Here is a 21,602-nt window from a genome sequence, read left to right as displayed (position 1 = left end):
GCCTACAAACTTCTGCTTTTTGCAATCAACGTTTTCATACAATCAGCTGTTTGGRTGGGGGTTATTTGATTTTGTAGACAGAAATAAATATTGGACTATTTTCCATGCAAGTTCAATTCCAGTCTTGCAGTATTATCAGATACTACTACAGATATCAGTACTCACAGCTGTCTTCCTAGTGGTGAACAAGGACTCCTTATAGCAAATGTGAAGTATGTACTTCAAACTCAGACTTTGCAGCCTAGGGATGAACTTCAGAGAAAAGATGGTTAGTACAGGGAAATTTTCATTTCAGGAACTACAGTGTTTACAGAATRTTTTAGCATAAAGCTTGGGAATACATTGCTAAAACTTTTTGATTGTTTGTTAAAAAGTTAGGCCGGTGTAGTAACCGGCCTGAAAGGCAGAAACAAATACATATTGAAATGAATACTACCAYTCCAAGAACCAAAGCAGAAAAAGGCCTGTAGCAAAGTGTCTTTCCAGAAACAGTCTACTCATATCATTARTTAGCCATTGCTTTATACTAATACTCTGATATGCAAGACCATCTACTGGTGTATTGATAGCATTTATTTTATAATGTATCTCTTCTTGTGATGATATAGCCTTTAGCAGTACAGAAATATCTGAAACAGATGGAATTATGTTACTGAAAAGCTTTCATAAAAAGATGAAACACACGAAGCCATGAAGACAATGTAAAACAACTTCCCTTTATTCAAATTAAGTTAGCATTTCTTGATTTTGATCTTCATTGTACAAATAACCTTCTGTGCAAAAYAGTTTACAAAATACTAAAAAGGGGCTTTTATTGTAAAAAAAATAAAGTTTCTAGATATACAGTAACTTTGCACTATAACAAATATTGTCCAGTATTTAACATTTAATATCACAATACTCAAGTCATGTAAACCAATGGTCGTATAGGTAAGAAAGCCACTATTCAAATTCAGCTTCACTAGTGATTTGTTCATTAYTTTCCTCTTTTAATATCTACATCCTCACACAACTCTGATGACCCATACTTGAATTCCATCCATACCATGAAATTAGACATTGTGCCATTCTTTCTTCAATTAGCAGATCAAAAATACATAGTTGAATGGAAGATAACAAATCCTGGCAACACACCAGCTACACAGTGCAGTCACAGAAGAACAAAGGTCCCCCAAACTGGATTTGAACCTTGCTAAGAAGCAGTGTAAAAGGTAGCCTTTCCTGGTGGTTCTTGACATATGTATCTTGATTTCTACCAGTATGCAAACAAGCTTGCTTAAAAACTAATGTAGATGATTATAGCGCAATCTTCTCTTTCACATGAAATGCCTCAAAGAAGTTTTCATTTAGTAACTTAGGTCCTCACTGTTCCAATTCACTTTCATTCTGCAAAGTCTTCATAGCTAAGCCCCAGAGGGTCATGCTGGAGAAGAATGGTCCTTCATTACTCTTGTATGCAGCAGATGATGTCCGACTGCCTAGTGGATCATTACAATGACTGTCCAAGCTAACCATAGAGGAACGAATCATGGAAATACTATCAGATTGTAGAGGTTCTTCTGCTGAAGACACATCTACATCTGTGTAAGTGTAAGACGGTGGAGGAGTGTGCTGTGTCTCACTCAGACGAGCTTTTGGGAGTTTTGCAGAATCCATATTCAGTTTCTGTTGGTTTGCTGAGTCATGGTGTTGCATCAYTGATCGTAACTTACAGTAAGAATCTGCAGAATTATCAAATTCAGTTGAATTTCCACTTGAACGAACGGGAAATTTAACTGACACTGGTAACAAAGCAACAGACATTTCTTGAGCAAACGAGTCAGAACTCTGAGATTTGTCAAGATCAGAAGTTTCAATCCCTTGAGTAAATTCATCTAGTGTGTTTGGACCTTCATCAGTGGCTTTGCAATGCATTTTCTTGTGCCGCCGTAGAACAGCAGAACGAGTGAAGCATTTGTTACAAGTTTCACAAGTATAGGGCTTTTCTCCTGTATGAGTCCTCACATGTCTACGCAGGTCCCCAGAGCCTGCAAAACATTTCCCTACAAGATAGAAATGATATATTTAGATTTTGTTCTTATTACAAGTGCACAAGTAGGTTTTAATTTGAGAACATATCAAGTGATAAGCAATAGTTTGTTCTAATTGTGGTATTTCATTTATCTAAAACAGGTTCAGGCAAGTTCGTTCTATTTTTACAATTCAATTATTGTTTCTTATTCTTGTCCTGATTTGATGTCTTGTGTTTCTCAACACTTCCGTTTTTGTCTCCAGAGACAGGAATATCCATTAGTATTTGAAAATTGTGACTGCTTTCAGTTTGTGTCAGTCTTTTGTCAGTCTTGTGTTAAGTTTCCAAATAGATTCTTCCAATGAGAACTGCATCATCAAAACCAATGATTTGTTCATTACCGAAGAACTGTTCTCAAACAGCTGATGGACAGAGATAGCTTCCTGGTTAACTGTGAGCTAACATAATGCAGCAATCTACTCTGACAGATTCTAGCCAGACAACTAGTGTTAACATTGTAATTTGTCATTGCTGTAAATATTAAAATATAATAAAATATTAAACTATTTGTCTATTCTCAGAGTCATGTGCTCAAATAATCTCAATTTAATACCACATTGCAATGAAAAAAGTGACTGAAGTTGAACCAAGACAAAGTATAGGAGTGCAGCAGAACTCTGGACCAAGTCCAAAGTCTATTTTATTTTGATCTACCAGTTACTGGGCAGATTAATTATTGGCATTATTCTGTTCATGCTATCACCAAGGAATGCCTTTTCTTAGGAAAAGCCATTTAACAGGAAAAGAAAAATTACAAATTTCCAAAACAATACATGGGGAGTTTTTGCACAATGTGAACTAGTTCTTTTGGTCTCTCCTTACAAGATTTTTGGTCTTTCAATACAAGATGACCTGGCTAATTGGAAAAGTAATCAAAAGACCATTATAAGACAAGAAGAAAATAAGCCTATTTTAATGGCTGCAAAGCAACTTTGTGTTTATTCTTTTATAGCCTGTGCGTCTGTATTTCCTCTCTCCAAAGTAAGATCTCTTGATAATTAAAGTTTTTGTTTCACAAAAGCATTTTTTTTGTTTTGTTTCAAGACATTTTAAAAAAAGACATACTGCAATTTGACATTGTCACACAATAATTATCTTCTTCCAAAGCTGATTTTTCAGAATGTGAATGAACTTATACTGAAATAGCACTTAAGAATAGAAAAGTAAGTACTATGCAGGATGCTAAGTAACATCAGAGATAAAGACAGACAATGCAATTTCTGGCAACTATGGTCTATGTTCTGTAAGGATGAATCATTGATCAAAGAGCAATTTTGAGACAAACTAAGTATGATCTGTCCAGCAGATTTTGAAAACCAGTATTCTTTGGAATGAAGTTTTGATTTTATTCCAGAACTTGAAGCAAAGGAACAAAAGGTTACTATCAGCTGTTTTGTTGAATGCAGTTAGAGTCAAACAATATTTAATTCAAAAAAAAAAGAACAAGGAAGTAAGAAAGGACGAAAATAAAAGATGTTTTCTGTTGATAGCAAAGATATACTAAATTTAAATATAATAATATATACTAAATATACACTAAATATACTAAAATTCTGGATGTCATCTCCAGACATACAGAAGATAAAAAGGTGATAAGGAGTAGCCAGCATGGATTCACCAAGGGGAAATTCTGCTTAACCAGTCTGATAGCCAGTCATTCCATCCTAGAAGGCTGGGTAGATGAGGGGAGAGCAGCGAATGTTGTATACCTTGACTTCAAGGCTTTTGACATTGCCTCCCAGAACATCCTCCTAGAAAAGCTCAGGAAGTGTGGGTTAGACAAGTGGACAGTGAGGTGGGTTAAGAACTGGCTGAAAGGCAGAGCTCAGAGGGTCGTCATCATTGGCGTGGAGTCTAGTTGGAGGCCTGTGGCTAGTGGCGTCCCCCAGGGCTCAGCACTGGGTCCCATCCTGTTCAACTTCTTCATCAACAACCTGGAYGAGGGGATGGAGTGCATCCTCAGGAAGTTTGTGGATGATACCAAACTGGGAGGAGTGGCTGACACACCCGAGGGCTGTGCTGCCATTCAGAGAGACCTGGACAGGCTGGAGAGTTGGGCAGAGAGGAACCTCCTGAGGTTCAACAAGGGCAAGTGCAGGGTCCTGCACCTAGGGAAAAATAACCCTAGGCGCCAGTACAAGCTGGGGGCTGACCTTCTGGAGAGCAGCTCTGCAGAGAAGGACCTGGGAGTGCTGGTGGATGACAAGTTGACCATGAGCCAGCAATGTGCCCTTGTGGCAAAGAAGGTCAATGGTATCCTGGGGTGCATTAGGAAGAGTGTTGCCAGCAGGTCGAGGGAGGGGTTCCTGCCCCTCTACTCAGCCCTGGTGAGGCCTCAAGTACTGTGTCCAGTTCTGGGCCCCCCAGTCCAAGAGAGACGTACAGCTGCTGGAGAGAGCCCAGTGTAGGGCTACGAAGACGATCCGAGGGCTGGAGCATCTGTCCCATGAGGAACGGCTGCGAGAGCTGGGCCTCTTCAGCCTGGGGAAGAGAAGACTGAGGGGGGGATCTGATCAATGTGTATAAGTACTTAAAGGCAGGGTGTCAAGGGGATGGGGACAAACTGTTTTCAGTTGCCCCATGTGACAGGACAAGAGGCAAAGGGCAGAAATTGAAGCACAGGAAGCTCCGCCTGAGCGTGAGGGGGAATTTCTTCCCTGYGAGAGTGACGGAGCACTGGACCAGGTTGCCCAGAGAGGCTGTGGAGTCTCCTTCTCTGGAGATCTTCAAGGCCTGCCTGGATGCACGCTGTCTAATATGCTCTAGGTGACCCTGCTGAGCAGGGGGGTTGGACTAGATGATCTCCAGAGGTCCCTTCCAACCTTACTGATTCTATGATTCTAAATTTAATTTTCCACCAGAAATGGCAATATTGAAAATAAATGATATTTTGAAGCAGCAATATAAATCAGTATTTCCACAGCAAAACTGCATGCATCAAGATTGCATGTATACACTTATATCTGCAGTGTTGACTCCTCCGATTTCTTTTGTGTATTTTTGATTTACTTGCAGTAGTTAAAACAGTTCAGTAAACCAAACGATAAACTGTGAGGCATGCAAGACAGAAGACAACAAGGTATTCCAATTTAAAATCATTGTGATTATTTGTTATTTGCTGGTATAGTATAGCTTATATAGCATTTAAAAACCAAACATAAACATCAAAAATATGCAAAGCAAATCTTACCACATGCTGAACAGCTGTATGGTCTCTCTCCTGTATGTCTAATTCTGTGCTTCACTAATTTTCGTTGCATGTTAAATGACTTTCCGCACTCATCACAGGTGAATACTTTATCTGCTGTATGGGTCTTTTTGTGCTCCTTTAAATTACTGAAGTTACTAAATCCTAGAAAAATATGTCAAACATTGAGATTAATATGACTCCTTACACCAAAGGAAAGAAAACAAAAACAAAAACAAAAACTTTGAGGCCGAAACTTTGGCTTTTACATACCTCTGCCACAGATATCACACAGATGAGGTTTTTCTCCAGAATGAATAATAATATGACGCTGAACATCACCAGAAGCAGCAAATCTGTAATAGAATATGGGAACCAAATTACTGTCTTTATAGGCCCTTTATTTTCCTAAACTGAATATCACATGGATATATACTATATGGATATATGAACTATAACTACATAGATATATCGACTACGTCAAACACCTGATGATCTCAGCAAAGATTTAAATCTCAAATAGAGATACCCAAATGGATACATTTAAGAAATATATTCTGAAGCTGTCAATGTCCATTTAAATCGATTAAATTGTTCACCATTAATGTTACTACTATATTGCGTTTCACTCAGTTTAAATATTAATGCCACTCCAAAATTAATTATTTTGTCATTTGTTAGCAGAAGGCACCAATATTTAACATTTTGCTTAAACCTGTCAAGTTTTCCCTACTACACAATTTTCATTAAATTTAACAAAAAATTAAATTACATGACAAATAATGGAAAAAAAGCCATTAAGAAAAGGCATAGAAATGCATAATTCATTGTGATTTGTTGTGTGTGTATGCCCACATATACACAATAGTATGTCTTTAACTATAGATATCAATATACAAAAAATTAAGTAAGACCACAGACTATATGAATATGCTGACGTTTCTCTTATTGAGACTTGCAACAATACTCTTGCACAGTTTTATGTATTTCAAATTCATCATTACACATGTAACACTATCAACTTTTAACCAAAAAAAACATCAGCAGCTTTAACTCCGAGCCTTTAGTTTATTATAAAGACGAAAGAAAATATGAACATCACGTTTAGATTTTATTAGGTTAATTTTACCACGATCAATGGTTATACTTACCTTTTCCCACAGATTTCACAAATGTATGGCTTTTCACCAGAATGTCGACGTAAGTGTGTCTGGAGATTACCTGCCTGAGGGAACAATAATTTAAACATTTAAATACAACTAGCCTGTTGCGGTATACAGAAAAAAAGAACAATGGGAGCTACATGACTGGCTTTTTATTCCTAGTTTTAAAGCAGTGAAGACTACAAAGCATACAGATACTGAAGCATTTATAACTAGTAAGAAAGAGTACTATGTAGATTCACAATTATGCAATTATACATTGACAATAAAAACAGAAAAAAGACTWAGACAGACACACAATGAGGAAAAAGACAGACCTACATTTGAAAATAGATGCAATTAAAACTGAAAAAAATGGACGCTATCTAGATTGCATTCAAAAAGAAAGCTTACTAGTAATTTCATTCATCTTAGTCTCCTTTTCCCTGTCCTACAAATAAAAATGTTATATCAGGATGTCTGAATTCACCTATCAGGGGTTAAAAACAAAAAATAAAAAATAAACATTTTTTCCATCCACGTGAAACTCAAAACTAAATGTTTCAAAGCCATGACTATTCACTCACATCCAAAGAAAGTGGCACAGGAAGTACAGAAGCAAACAAATGAAATTACTGGCAGCTACTTTTCCTTACGCATCTCCTCTCCCAGTCAGGTAAAGATCATGCTAGTCTAGCAGGGAAGCAGGTAATGACAATTATACGAATACATCTTGCTAATGCCATCATTTTCTTTAAGCCGGTAGGTCTTCTGAGTAACTAATCCAGTTAGACTCCAGTTCTCAAAGCACAATATATAGTTAATCTGGACTGAAGAGCTTCAAATGTTTCCGGAAAATGAACATTTTGAACTTTTTGGTGCTCTTTTTTGGGTAGCTGCCTAGTCTAAGTACAGCTCAAACAATGTTAAATCCTTTCTATGAGGAAAGAAAACTGGGGATGCAGATATGATTGACCTTTCTAATCACAGTAAGGTAATAAAAGTGTCAGCTGTCAGTCACTTCTTCTGACTCCCTTACATACAAATTACATTTCATGATCACTCATTGTAATCACAGCTTATGAGATACCAAAACTAAAGCGTTGCAGACACATGCACACAGAGGACAATATTAAACAAATCACCATTTGCACCCTGGAAGGGCTTTCTGTAACCAATCCAGAGAACTTTTTCAGGCAGAAATAAGCCTGAATCATTGCTTTCTCAGGCCAGACTTTGTAATGCTGAAATCTGCTCAGCAAGGGGCATCAGGATAGGTAGGGCTCAAAGCAATTCATAGAACCTACTGTCCTATTTTTGAGGAGGAGATGGACTAAACTAACTTCTCCATGGAGTAATTTTCACTTTGCAAAGACAGAGGATTTTTAGGCAGAGATCCATCTGAGAGAGATATGCACAAACCAAAACCTTTACCTCCACTCATGCCAGAAAACAAACCATATCATCTGCATTTGAAAGTTATTTTGGATTAAGACAGGGTGTAAATCTGAAGTGCAACAGTTGTTCTGAAGTAGCTCCTACCCAGGCATTTTGAGTCTAGAATAAAAGCATTTTACACAGAGTAGAAAGCAGATCCACTTCCTTACTGTAAATATACACAACTTCCCCTCATGAGGGCACAAGCTTGTTATTAACTGTTCAGAGACAAAATATATATGTGTTTGTGTGTGTGTGTGTGTGTGTGTGTGTGTGTACATATATCAGCAACTTGTACTCTTACTTGTCTCAAAAACACAGGACACAAAAGCTTAAGACAAGTGTTATTATTTCTGTGTTTGTAGGCTGAGAAGATAAACATGGAACATGATCAGAAATGATCTTTTAAGTAGCAAGTACTTTCTAGTAGTGCTGCCCTATTTTATCTGCCTAGCAAAAAAAGAAAGCATCTCAGATGTATGCAAGTTCCCTTTTATGATCAGAGTAAAATTGTAATATGCAAGCTGAACATTATGGCTCATATTTTGGAAGTGTTCGTATCCTCCATTACTATTTATCTACCTATACCTTTAGACAACTGAGGGTAGGGAAGCTGTTTAAGGATGTTTGAAAGGCATGAATTTCTTTTCTTCTTTCTATCTTTCTTTCCTGAACAGAGGCAATGCATGTTTTATTAGGAATCTATCATGCTCTACATGAAGCTTTTTTATTCATTCTCCCTCACAGGAATAATCAAGTCTTCAACATACCATTCCAATTGTCAAAAGTACTTTTAATACAATTCAGTCATGTAAAATATCCACTTCTCTCCTTTTAATAGCTAGAAATTCAGTCATCAAAATGAATGAAAGTGCTATATGAAATGGCTAAGAAGCAGACCCAGCTTTGTTCAAAACAGCTTCAAAAGCACGATGCAACAGTATTGCTCACTGCATGTAGTGATATAGTCAGACACAGTGACAGAGTGGAGCAGATCCATGGGTCAAAGAAGTCCCACTGGTGGACTGTAAAACTGGGGAAAAGGCAAGCACAAGCTTATGTGTGTTTGGATAAAGACCCCATGAACCTATTCCGTAAGCCAAGGCCAATAAAAAAAAGACCAAAGTTATTCAGCTATAATTATTTAAAAAAACTTTGTATTAAGATATGCACCTGCCTGCTGTCTTGCCATACTTAGGCGCAAATACTCCAACCAAGAAAACTGAAACAGAAGTAGAAATTTTTGGAAACATAAGTGAGATAATTAGGCACCAAATCTGTAGAAACATAAATGAGCTGTTGAGCCTTGCACACTAAGTAAGCATTGAAAGATAAATTAAGACAGCTAAGGCTTAGTTAAGGCCTGCATATGAAAAGGGAATTTCAAGAGGTGGCTGGTTTTCTTTTTTTTTTTTTTTTTGAAATACAGCTTACAATAGACTCCGCTGAAGATTTCTTCTACAGATGGAAATGGAGCCCAATTATATAGATGCAATATTTTTAGCTGACTTTCAAAAAATACACTTCATTTTTGCCATTTAGGAAGATAAACTGTACTATGAATGCACCAAATTATATAAAATTCTAACCTGTACTTGTTTCAGACATTTATTCACAACATATCCCTATGCATACGGCAAAAGCAGTCTGAGAAGGCATGCTCTCTATATTTCAAATACAGTTGTGGCTCTATATAGTTAAASATTCACTGGAATATAAAAATATATAACAGACATCTGATGGTGGACAGAATCAAAGGTACAAAACATGTCAAAGAAATCTAAAACATTAAATTTGATATTTTCAAGTGATACATTTAAATATTTTTTCTGTAAACCCAGGTCTCTCTGAGCAAAATCATCTAACCTACAGACCTGAAACAATCTAAGTTTATTTTTAGAATCAATATATAGATGCATTTCATTTTCAACTGTAAGTACCATAAAATAAAATATTCCCACCTGTGAGAAGTGTTTCCCACAAATGTTACATTCAAAAGGTTTCTCACCTAAAAGGAGAAGAAACAGAACATAGAACTTCTAATAGCTGCAATAGAATACAAATGTTTCARTTTGGTATGCTTCCTTTTAAAACATACAATGTAAAAGTAAAGATAGCCTCAAAATGACACTTACCATGTATTTAAGGGAAAATTTAAGAGGGAAGTTCTGCATTTAGCTTTAAACTTTTAGGGCACAGTTGCTTAGAAACAGAACTTATGTTTCAAAAAAGTCAGTAGAAAAGTTCCAATATGAATAGGAGTGCGCCGTAATTTTCAAAATATTTTTTTCCAAAAGCAAGAAGCGTATCTCCAGGAAGAATAGAGTAGATGACAGGGCTATACTGCAGTAACAACAAAAACTATGGAAAATGCATCAGTTTTCCCACTTGTATACACAAAGGCCCTCTCTTAAAAGCAATCTGGAATGCAGTCAAGCTAATTTGAAAGGATTCTGTTTCTCTGCTCATCATGTACCATACATCTCTGATTAGCATGTAACTATTCACTTCCAGCAAATACAAGTTTGCTTTAAAATTCTCCGTTATCCTATAAAACAGTACTTGACAATTAACCCAAGTATTTTCCTCCAAGAACTCTGAATTTATATAAAGCTACTATTCTTGAATCTCCAAATACATTTGCTTCTTTAAAAAGCTTTACAAAACAGCTAGTGGCAACAGACTTTAGTTTTTGAAAATTACTTTACTCTCAGTCTAGAATTTGGCTGCACAGTATTTCAATTCTCTGCCAGTTTCCCTCCAGAGTATTTCATAAAGATCATTTCTTCAGTATATTGTTCTTCATTTCCTGATTTTTACACTGTTGATATAATCTCCATGCACCTGCTAGAATATTCCAAAAATGCCCAATTACTACTGAATTCATTGACAATCAGATTTCTACAGATATTGTCATGAGTCTGTCTATACTTTAAARGCACACAAAAACTTAATCTGGCCCAAAGGCACAGAGAAGCTAAAGAACTAGTGTAAGGCACTGTGATTTAAATGCAGTTATTTCCAGGAGGAAAAGAAATCTTAGACTGTGTTTTAGGTTGGTGATCATTTAAAACCTGTCTAAAGAGTTTTATTTACCCCTTTTTTAAAAGCATTTTYCTGATCTTATAGAATCTCTCTTGACCACTTCTACCTTTATTTTCCAGCAAGTATTATCCCTAAATCAGTACTCCTTCTCCATTCTTTTAAGTGTTAAGAGCACCATTTACAATATCCAAGTGTTTAAGTTCCATTTTCCATTCCTACTGCCAAATACAGACAATGTTGTTTAAACACATTTCAGGATCAAGGATTCTTAGATTTTTCTGTAATTTCTAATCTCTTTCTAATTTCTTGGACCAATTCTTTTAGATTTTGAATCTCAGAGTAAACATTGGCAGTTATTCGGCTTCACAGACCGATAGCAATCCCTCAGCTATTCTAGCAGCTTGAGCCTAAATCTGCTTTTTCAACTCATTAAAGAATRGAAATCCTACAGTAGTTTCAAGAAAGCTTTTATTTGATTAAAAATAAAAATTAAGAAAACAATAACTCAACTGTAAGGAATACACAGGCTTGACTTCATTATGGCTTTGAAGGCACAAAACACTAAATTCTGGCACTGACAGCACAACCATAAATGGAACAAACAGGGAACTAAGTCTTTTGGCAACTGGGAAGGCTTTTGACAACCAYAGAAGTGTTGGGGTAATTTGGAATGGAAGATGAAAATCATTATTGGCAATTTCTGCAAAAATGATCTCCACCAAAATGTTACTGCTGACAAAGACTATCATTTGAACAAAATCCACCCTGACATAACTGGAGGGGAAGAGAGGGAGGGAACTGGATGCTCTAATTTCTTGAAACTATTATCACAGGCTACATGCAGTCTCATTATAACAGCACTGACGTACATTGTCTTTATTTCAGACATTTGGATTGCTTTTCCCTTGATAAAAGATAAAATTAAGTTTTGTTTGTAAAAGAAACATCAAATTACAACAATTCTGCATCTACATAAAATTCCAAACCACCTGGCACACCAAGTATCCTGTTCCAGGAATGATTTCTGGCAGAAATATCCAATTACTCAAGTGTTCTAGTTTCCCTCAAGTACAGTGAGGCTAACTGCTTCCTGAGCCGTATTAGTAAGAGCGCAGCCAGTAGGCCAAAGAGATGATTCTTCTCCTCTGTTCATCACTAGTGAGAGGACATCTGAAGTACTCTTCTCTGGCCTCCTCAGCACAGGACAGAGACTGACATACTAGAGTGAGACCAGTGGAGGACCACCAGAATGGTTTGTGGTCCAGAACACACATGAAGAGAGGCTGAGAAAACTTGGGGTTTTTGACCCATGAGAAGGCTTACTGGAAATCTTATGGCTGTCTAAAACTGTCTAACGAGAAAACTGATGAAACCAGATTCTTCTTGAAGATGCACAGTGATAGGACAAGAGGCAACAGACAAATTGGAACACTGAAAATTTTGAGTAGATACAGGGAAAAAAATTTTATCATGAGTATGTTCAAACACATGAACAGGTTGCCTGGAGAGGTTGTGGACACTGTCACTGGAGATATTCAGAACTTGTCTGGACAAGGTGATATGTGACATGATCTAACTGGACCTGCTTTGAGCAGAGGATTGCACAAGCTAACCTCCAGAAATCGCTTCCAACTTAGATTATTCTATGACTCTAACACTGATGTTAAACTCCTAAACAAAACCCTGTCTAAGACCAACAGTCTCACAAAACTTCTCAAACATTACTGGTAAATCAATGGCAATTGAGAATTTTTTTKGGGAAAAAAAAGTAACTGATTTCCATTGAAAAGCATGCTTAAACAAACATCCAGTGAACTTTACTTCTGAACCCCTGCTCTGCCTTATGTCTTCTAACTTCTGCTGCACCCCTCTTGTTCAACACAGTCTGCAAAAAGAGATGGAGAGAGAAGATTAAGGTGCACAGTAATGGGGTCAAAGCTAATGTATTTAATCTGGGGTGCTCTAGTTTCAGTAGAGAAAGGCYTGAAGGTACTACTGGTGTTCCTGGGGAGATTAGGAGAAGGACCCAGTGAAGCATGGAATACTTAAAACTTGCTCAAGCAAAGCTCACAATGAAAAGCTTGAGGACCTCTGGTATATTACATCACAGTGTACCTTAATTCCTGGCTTTTTCCATCCTATCARCAGTGTTCTTTCCACTTATTTACTAAATGTTCACTGAAAAAATATATATATTTTTAAGAATAACTATATATTATTGTGGAGCACACTAACTAGATTTTACTGGGGAAGAGCAACATTTTTGCTTCCCTTTTTTCATACAGATTCTGCCATGGTACTTGAGCTAATGAAAGCAAATTCTAACCTTCAGTCAAGCCTGAAATCAATCTTACAATCCAACAAATAACTTCTATTCAGAGATTCTTTTAAATACTCACTAGAAACTTAATTAAACCAGCTAACCCATTCTGAACATTTGTGCTTCACACAGGCAACTTAATCAATCTATGYTAACTTGTAAATTATTTAGTAATCCTAGTGTTCAGGGACAGAAAACTTCATATGTATTTTCCTTACAACTAGGCAACCTAAGCACTTATTTTCAAAGGGCTGTCATTTATGGGCTAAAAATGACTTCCCGATGTGAAAAGTCCTTTTGAATATCTGATTTCCTTCATCTGCTCACCAAACTCAGGTTTGGTAGACTTTCCATATTTACTGTAATACATATATGCTTGCTTACGCTTGTATTCAGTTGTAGAAAATGGATGTTTTTAAAGAAATTGATTATAGATAGTAGTTTGTGATGTTTAATAATGCTTTCTGAAGTGATGGTTGGAAAGACGGAAATGGCTCTGATGATACACTAAATAATTACTTAAATGGCAGTATACCTAATATTAATGATACAGATGCGTGCTATACCTTCAGCTATAGATCCTTCTTTCATTAACATCCTACTCACTATCCAGTTCACTTCCATTTTTCAAGTCTTTTTTGCAACAGTTAGATACTTAAAAACAAACAAGATCAAAAAATAACAGGCAAGCAAACAAGTATGTCCAATCATATTCTCACCTCAGTTCTCCCATCTTTCTTTGATGTGCTCCTGATTTGTTAAACCCATGTTCTTAAACTTTGTCAGTTTAGCACATGTGGCATTCAAGACTGGAATGTTTTAAAAACTGCTGGAAGAACATAACTTTTCAAAACAGGCATGGAATTCCTGGATCTAATCTAAACTCAAATGAATAGGGAGAAGGATAATAATAACAAAAAAAAAAAAAAAAAAAAAAAAAAAAAAAAAAAAAAAAAAAAAAAAAAAAAAAAAAAAAAAAAATCAGCTCTAGGATCAGTTTTGTTACACTATATATAAATAAGCTAACTATGTGTTCATATCTTCTCTTCTGGAGAAGAGAAGAACGAGGGAGGATCTTATCAAGGTGTACAAGCATCTGAAGGGAGGATGTCAGGGGGACAGGGACAAATTCTTTTCAGTTGCCCCGTGTGCCAGGACAAGAGGCAAAGGGCAGAAGTTGAACCGCAGGAAGTTCCGCCTGACCGTGAGGGGGAATTTCTTCCCYGTGAGAGTGACGGAGCACTGGACCAGGTTGCCCAGAGAGGTTGTGRAGTCTCCTTCTCTGGAGATCTTCAAGGCCTGCCTGGGCGTAACCTGTCTAACATGCTCTAGGTGACCCTGCTTAATCAGGTGGAGGTTGGACTAGATGATCTCCAGAGGTCCCTTCCAACCTTACTGATTCTATGATTCTGTGATATCAGGCAGTGCTGAAGAACACAAAATACCTACTAGAGCTTGAATTTACATCATGTGTAAATACACACCTCAAATAAGAATAGAGAAATGAATCGTAACAAATCTAAATAACCATGCAAAGTTACTGCAACCCTTTTCCTCTTTTTCCATTTCCTACGCAAGTGTTTGCTGGTCATGTTGCGTCTAAATAAAWAAAAACTGTAAAACCCTTCCATCGGGGCCATAGTCTGTTTTCTCTATAATGTTTATTACCCAATCTTCTCCTCTCAATCTTGTTAAGTTATAATATATTACATGAGGTTCAAATTTTGGTTTACCTCTTCTACAATTATTTTAAGTAGTTTATCAGACTCAGAAACATGCAATAATTAAGTCTATCACCCAAACAACATATCTGTAAAAAAGCAAGYAGTTTCATGTGCACCAGAACTCATGAAATACAGATTCCTTACAATGATAATCATATCCAAATAAGTGCAAATTATAACGAGTTACTCATAGCTGGGGTACTGATAAGGTCCCCCTCTCAYGCAGGTTCTCTAGCTCAAACTCATGTTTTACTGACTTCAGTCTCTTCCTCAGTTGGGTCTCCTCTAGATGCTCTCTCTATCTGACCATATATTTTCCTGAAAATTTTAAGAAATTAAAATACACCTGTTGATGATGGTTAAAATCAGATAACGGACAAAAAAARTACTACACGGAGGAAGGGGTGGAGGAAAGATATATATACACAAAAAATGCAAACATATACACCTCTCTTCCACASAAGGTCAAACTGAAAACAAAATATATATATATTAGTAATGCAAACATACAGAAGCACTCAAAAATACCAAGTGAAGACTTCTGGAAACCAATGCAAAATGTTCGTATTTTCAGGATTTTTTTCCCCACTAGTAATATAGAAAAATAAATTCTTAATACTAAGGATCAATTAAGAAAATTAGTGTCTGCTAAGAGGGATTCATATTTACTTTCAAAATATTCACACATGTATGCTTATATGCAAAGTGATGTTTGTTTAAAACTATCAAAAGATATGCATTTGTACATTCACACAAAAAGGGAAAGAAAAAGGCAAAATATTCAACCAATTATTCATGAATTTTGCCATCTCAAGGACTCGGAATAAATTATGTCACTTGAATAGCTAAGACATCTTTTAAAATGTCTTTACTAAAAGCCTAAAGATGTAGAACTATAATAAAACATGCTAGTTAAACTGATTGAACAAATTAGTTAACTCAGAGTTAGACTTTTTTTTTTTACTAGAATATGAAGTATTTAATAATATTTGCTGGTTTTAAAAACAAATTTATGCTAGGTTTAAAAACACAGTTGCCTGTAAGTTAAAACAGACTAATTTCAAAACTCTCATTCTCTGTACAGCTTACTTGTCTGCAAGAGTACTACTTTTTAGGAAAAAAAAAATAAAAGCAAGCTGTTCGCAGTAGGAAAAAAGAAGTGTAAATTAATTATATAGTAAATTTCTACTGTTCAAAAAGAGACCATGAGCCATCTCTAACCAATTCTATCCTACAATGAGCTCAGACCTCTCTGATGATATATTCACCTCTAAGATTTGTAGTGTCTTTTTCTGGTCATTTACTTTTTTCATTGTTGTATGTCTTGGAGTACTGGATAAGCTGGCTAGCACTACCTCTTCTAAATGCAAGGTAAAAATACTAAATTTTCATTGAAATATTATACACCATTCCTTGAAAAATAATCCTGAAAAAAAAGGAAAATCTTCAATACCACTAAAGCTGTAAGCTACACTGAACTCAATCTTACAGTCTTTTTTCCTATATAGTTATTCATAAAGAAATTCTTCAAACATTCTGGCAAACTGATGTGTAATCAGCAGCTCTGAATCAAGAGACACCCCAAGATATCCTCTTTAATTCAAATACTTGGTCTGCAGATAAATAACTGTACCTGTATGAGACCGTTTATGGAGCTCCAAGTTGCTTGGATGTTTGAAAGCCTTCCCACATAACTCACAAGCATATTGTCTCTGCGACTGAAGAGTCTGTGATTGCCCTTCTTGCTCCAAAGGGCCCTGAGATCTTTCCATTTCAACAGTTTGTTCAAAATTCTCAGAATTACCTAGATCTTCAGTTTCTTTTTCTTCAGGAACTCTGACATTTGTCATCCCCGTGGTACTTTCATTTACAGATTCAACTACTCCTGTTATTCTACTGTCATCTATTTTAGGCTCAGGTGACTGCTCTGCAGACTTCTGAGATCTTAGAAAATTTAACTTTTTGAGGTGTATTGCTTTTTTCAGCCGCATCTGCTTGGTGGGCTGTAAAAGCGTGCTTTCTGAACCTTGGTCTGGACTAGCTTCATTCAAGGACTGAACCAGAAAGTTTGATGGTAAATGATCAGAGGTTTCCAGAATACATTCAGAGTTATTGACTGTACAAGAATTATTCTCTGTTGTATTTACTTCTGTAGATGTGTTGTAAGAAAAGGATTGTTCTGTTAATCTCTCATGATTAGAGCAAGCATTTTGCTTGTAGAACTGTTTACTATAAAAGTTGCGTAGTTTATAATAGTAGTTTGGCTGTTTAAAAGGAAGCTCTGTGCAGCTGCCATCTAAGGAGTCATGTGGCGGTTTCTGTGCATCACCTGASGGTGCATGAAGATTAACAGACTGTGATCCATGAGACTGGTGGTCAATCAAGGTTTTATTAGCTTGTGTGTCAGATGAGCATTCATGCAACAGGTTTGTTCCATAACTGTCATTGGCACAGCGGGAATCTGTAGTCAAAGTACTTTGCAGAGAGAATACGCTATTACAAGGCATGCTGGCAGGCTGTTCAACGGCCGTAGAAGATTTTAGAAAGGTGTGGCAAATGTTCAGCACATTTTGCACTTGGAGACACTGCGCAATATCTAGCATAGCTTGTACATTATCCTGGCTAAGATCCAGGTGAGAAGTATACATGAAGTCCAAGATTTGGCCTATCCCACCTACATTTTTAATGTCCAAGTGAAAGACATCATTCTTCTGGCCTGAAGAATTCTGAAAAAGGGTCCTGATGAAATAAGACAGAGTTCTTTATAATAGTCAAGCACATACACTAATAATTCACATAATAATTCACATAGACTTTTTTTATTTTTATATATATTTACACACACACACACATATATATATATATATACATATATATATATATATATATATATATAAAAAACCATATAAGACTGCCCGGTATGAACTACAACATACTATATGGTGTTCTCTAAATTGCTGTTGCAACAGAATCCCAAACTGCTCAAATACTTGCTTTACACTAAAGGTCCTATACTATTAAACTGGCTCAAAGCAAAAATATTTTCTAAAACTCTGTCTGGTTTTTACTGTTGTGAAATCATACCCTAGACTTGCAGGTTCCCATCTGATGTTCTTTAGGTATTGGATGCAATGATATATTTACAGAACATTTGCAAAAGTTGATTGACTCAGAACGGTGTTTCCACCTCCATCATGGCAAACAAATGAGAACATAAGAAATTTTCTAGTAAAAAGGAGAAAGATAGACCTCAAAGTCAGCAAAATTAAAGTGTTTTCCTCTGGCAAGTGAGCTTTTCCATCAAGCATTATCAATAAACCTTAAGACTGTCCATTCGCTCTGCCTCTGTAAGTAGGCAAGAGGGTGATAATGCTGAAAATATTTCCATACTCTTTTTCACTTTTTTCTGACATATTCAAAAAAGTATTATTCTACTGGTACTGAATAATAACCAGTAAAAGRATACTGAAGAATACAGGTAAATAAATAAACCTAAAAGAGCAGTCCAACCAATCCTCACAGAACTGAGTTGTTATAGTATCTGAATTCAGAAAACTTATCAATTGACATAAAGTATTCCTAGCGTCAGAGGTGTACTTCTTATTCATAACCAGTCCTRCACTGAGTGGCTTGGTACCCTGCCTCAGTCAGAAACTCTTTCCTCAAAATCCCCAGACTCCTACTTGGTACTCCCACAAAAAGGACACATAAATGGGTCAGGTTACTCCTATGTGGCTATTTTCCTAATTATAATTATTTCCTAATTTCCCAAATAGGTTCTCTTTAATACTGAACACAATTTCAACGAGCTCTGAATCTTAACCAAATAGGAGTCTAGGCTTAAGCTTTAAAAATAAAGGGTTTCAGAGGTACTCCTGTACTTAATTTGTCCTACCCTCATCCTTACATGCCACCCTGAAGCCACTGCACATATTCAAATTCTTCCACAAATCCAGCCCACACTAGCTATATTAAAACTAGAACTTTAGCAAGCATACTTGGGTTGGGAGTCTAAATGAATTTAGTCACCCATGTTCCACAGAATTTTAATACTAGTTGAGTGCCTAATTCTCTACTATTTTGAAAATTCAGCTCAAAGTCTTTAAGCATAAATCCACTTCATCATCACGATTACAACATTATAAGAGAGAAAAAAAAATCAACTTGTTTTTTTTTCAAGTTAGTAACACAAAAATCTTTTTCTTCCATTAGAATTGGCAGTCAAGTTTTATGCTCAAGAAGCAAGATCTAAAAAGCTTAAAAAGCTTAACTTACCAGTTTACTCYTAAGTAAAGTAAACACTAAGTTAGGTAACCCAACTTCCCAAAATATTTGGGTGTAGACTGTGGGGCTATAGCATAGGGAAAGAAATCAGTGACATTTCTTCATGGGCCAGCTGTACATACTTTAAAACAGGAACAMAATCTCTGTGAGAATTAATCTAAATAAGAGATTCAGTATTTATATCCATACTCAAATTTTACTTTTGGACACTATCAAACAGAAGTGGATAATGTAAATTGTTTCACCCATTATATCCCTCATGTGGATACAATGACATCCACATGATATCACTGGATACCATGTGATGGTATCCAATCACTGGATACACTCCAGTATCCAGTTCTGTTCACACTGTAGTATGCTCCTTATAAACTTTTATCTTTTTGTACTGAAATACTGGCTGCAAGTCCATGCCAGAATCCATTATACAAGGCACAGTAAACGAGTAATGAAAGAGACAGTCCAAAGCCTAACAGTTTAGCAGTTAACTAGATATGCCCAGAAAACAAACTAGGATGATCTCAGTTTTTAATTAGGCAAAATACAATATACAGATTTATTTCTGGCCAAGCAATTTATTTTTTCCCTTAAACTCTAATAGTTATCATAGTCTGTAAACAGCAGAAAAARCAACCTTCTTAGAGAAACTCAGCTGATAGCATTCAGTTCATTAGTAGAAAACTTTTCCACTACGTACCTGAAATATTGACTGAAAGCAGCTAATACATTTTTGTGTGCTTTAAAGCAGACACCTTTTACCACCAACATGCAGTCACAGAGAAGACCCTGAATACGCTGTTCATGTAGCTGCTGGAGAAGATGACAACTATGGCTAGCAACAGTGTCCATGCTAGATAATCATGTAAATTACCTACAACGAAATAAAATGTTCAGATGAATTTCTAATACGAATTGCAAAATAAATATAGAATATAAAGAACATTTTTACAWTTTCTCCCAAAGGAAACAGACTTCAGTTTAGAGCTGCAATATGAGTTGTAATGACATTTGTCTGTTTTAAAGATGAATCACAGTACTGCTCACCACTAGAAACAAAGCAGGAAGCATAGCAATATAGGAAATAGTTTTTAATTAAAAACTATGTATTACAGTGAGCGTCTGCAAAAAAAAAAAAAATGGTGCTGCCAATAAGCTGAAATCTGTAACCACAAAAAAGCAATTTAGACAACAGTAACAAGATCTAGGTTCTCAGACAAAAACATACCAGACCTACAAGATCAACAGTACAGAAACATTTGCAGAGAAAAACTTTAGYTTCTTCATCTAAACAAAAATGGAAAAACTCAGTAGTATCATTATTTATATCAAACTCATTGCTATTGTAGCTATGCACATCTCCCACATGTATCTTATTCATTAGAAAAATTAGTAAGGTATTTTTTTATTTAATAAGACATAGTATTTCTTTTAAAAGCCACTTTTTGAACAGGTTAAAAAGGAAACAACTAACATCTTATTCCCACAAAACACATTCTACGCTTCCATGTTTCAAAGAAAGTAGAAAACAAGTCTCATCCTCTCCATACTTCTAAACAGGAAAGGAAGGCGCCAATTATTTGAACAATCAGCAATTTCATTATTTTTAGCTAATCAACGAAGCAAGAAAACTACTAAACATGGGAAGAAARTGGCTATCCCATTCTCAATTCTGTCAAACACTAAAAGCTCCCRATTTCAATTTGGTCTGCACAAGCACAATTCATTTTCTCCAGTTCTGGTAAGACACACTATTACACTGTGCTTTTTCCTGTTGTACCTCACCAGATTTAAAATAAGTAACTCAAACCTGTTYGCTGGAAACGCCTTTATTTGTGCAAGTGTCTCATTACAAAGGCTCTTACAAGCACTTTTAACAMCCTGTGACTTCAGGCTTTCCTTCTCTCAGCAAGCAGGTGCCTTGCTCCCCCACGGAAAGGCACACGCTCCTCGAGCTACTGCCCGGCAAGGGTAACGCCAGCCGAGCCGCTAGTCATGCTTTAACTGCCACCTCCAGCTGCCCGCGCTCTTGCCCGGGTAGAGCCGGGACTCAGACGCGCCGCACCCGCAGGGGAGCCGAGGACGGCTCTGCCCGGGCACCGGGCGGTGAGCGGGGGAAAGGGCCCTGCGCCGAGAGCAGCCGGCGCCGCGGGACGGCGCCGCGACCGCGCAAAGCCGGTACCGGGCTCCGAGCGGCTGCCAGGGCGCTGGGAGCCGGGGGCCGAGCGCGGCCCCCACGGCGGGGGGAAGGAGCGGAGCGGAGCGGAGCCGGCCCGGCGCTTACCGGCTCCGGCCGCCTCCCTGCTCCATCCCCGCCCGGCGCCGGCACCAGCCCCGCCGTCCGCCCGGGCGGCCGCTTCCGCTGCCTTTCCTTCCGCTTCCGCTTCCGCTTCCG

General features: G+C 37.0%; 1 protein-coding gene across 3 annotated transcripts; it reads right to left on the bottom strand.

Annotated features, from left to right (window-relative positions):
- Window positions 1-725: 725 nt before the first annotated feature.
- On the bottom strand, window positions 726-21,566 carry ZBTB49 (zinc finger and BTB domain containing 49). 3 transcript variants are annotated; one of them, XM_085309574.1, is made up of 8 exons: window positions 21,018-21,566; window positions 19,908-20,081; window positions 16,560-17,665; window positions 9,799-9,845; window positions 6,410-6,483; window positions 5,532-5,614; window positions 5,262-5,423; window positions 726-2,042 (listed from the first exon to the last, which is right to left on the bottom strand). In XM_085309574.1, the coding sequence occupies exons 2-8, from the start codon at window positions 20,057-20,059 to the stop codon at window positions 1,363-1,365; spliced, it is 2,304 nt and encodes a 767-aa protein (XP_085165700.1). In that variant the 5' UTR covers window positions 20,060-20,081; window positions 21,018-21,566; the 3' UTR covers window positions 726-1,362. The 3 variants fall into 3 exon arrangements, with proteins under 3 accessions (XP_085165700.1, XP_085165701.1, XP_085165702.1); XM_085309575.1 differs by having other exon boundaries at window positions 21,492-21,515; XM_085309576.1 differs by lacking the exon at window positions 21,018-21,566 and having other exon boundaries at window positions 728-2,042; window positions 16,560-17,652; window positions 19,908-19,961.
- Between the last annotated feature and the right edge of the window lie 36 nt (window positions 21,567-21,602).

This window comes from Rhea americana, unplaced genomic scaffold, assembly GCF_003343005.1.
Source record: "Rhea americana isolate MKP2758 unplaced genomic scaffold, rheAme1 scaffold_30, whole genome shotgun sequence".
In the NCBI taxonomy this organism is placed as follows: Eukaryota; Metazoa; Chordata; class Aves; order Rheiformes; family Rheidae; genus Rhea; species Rhea americana.
This window is presented reverse-complemented; position numbering and strand designations above follow the sequence as displayed.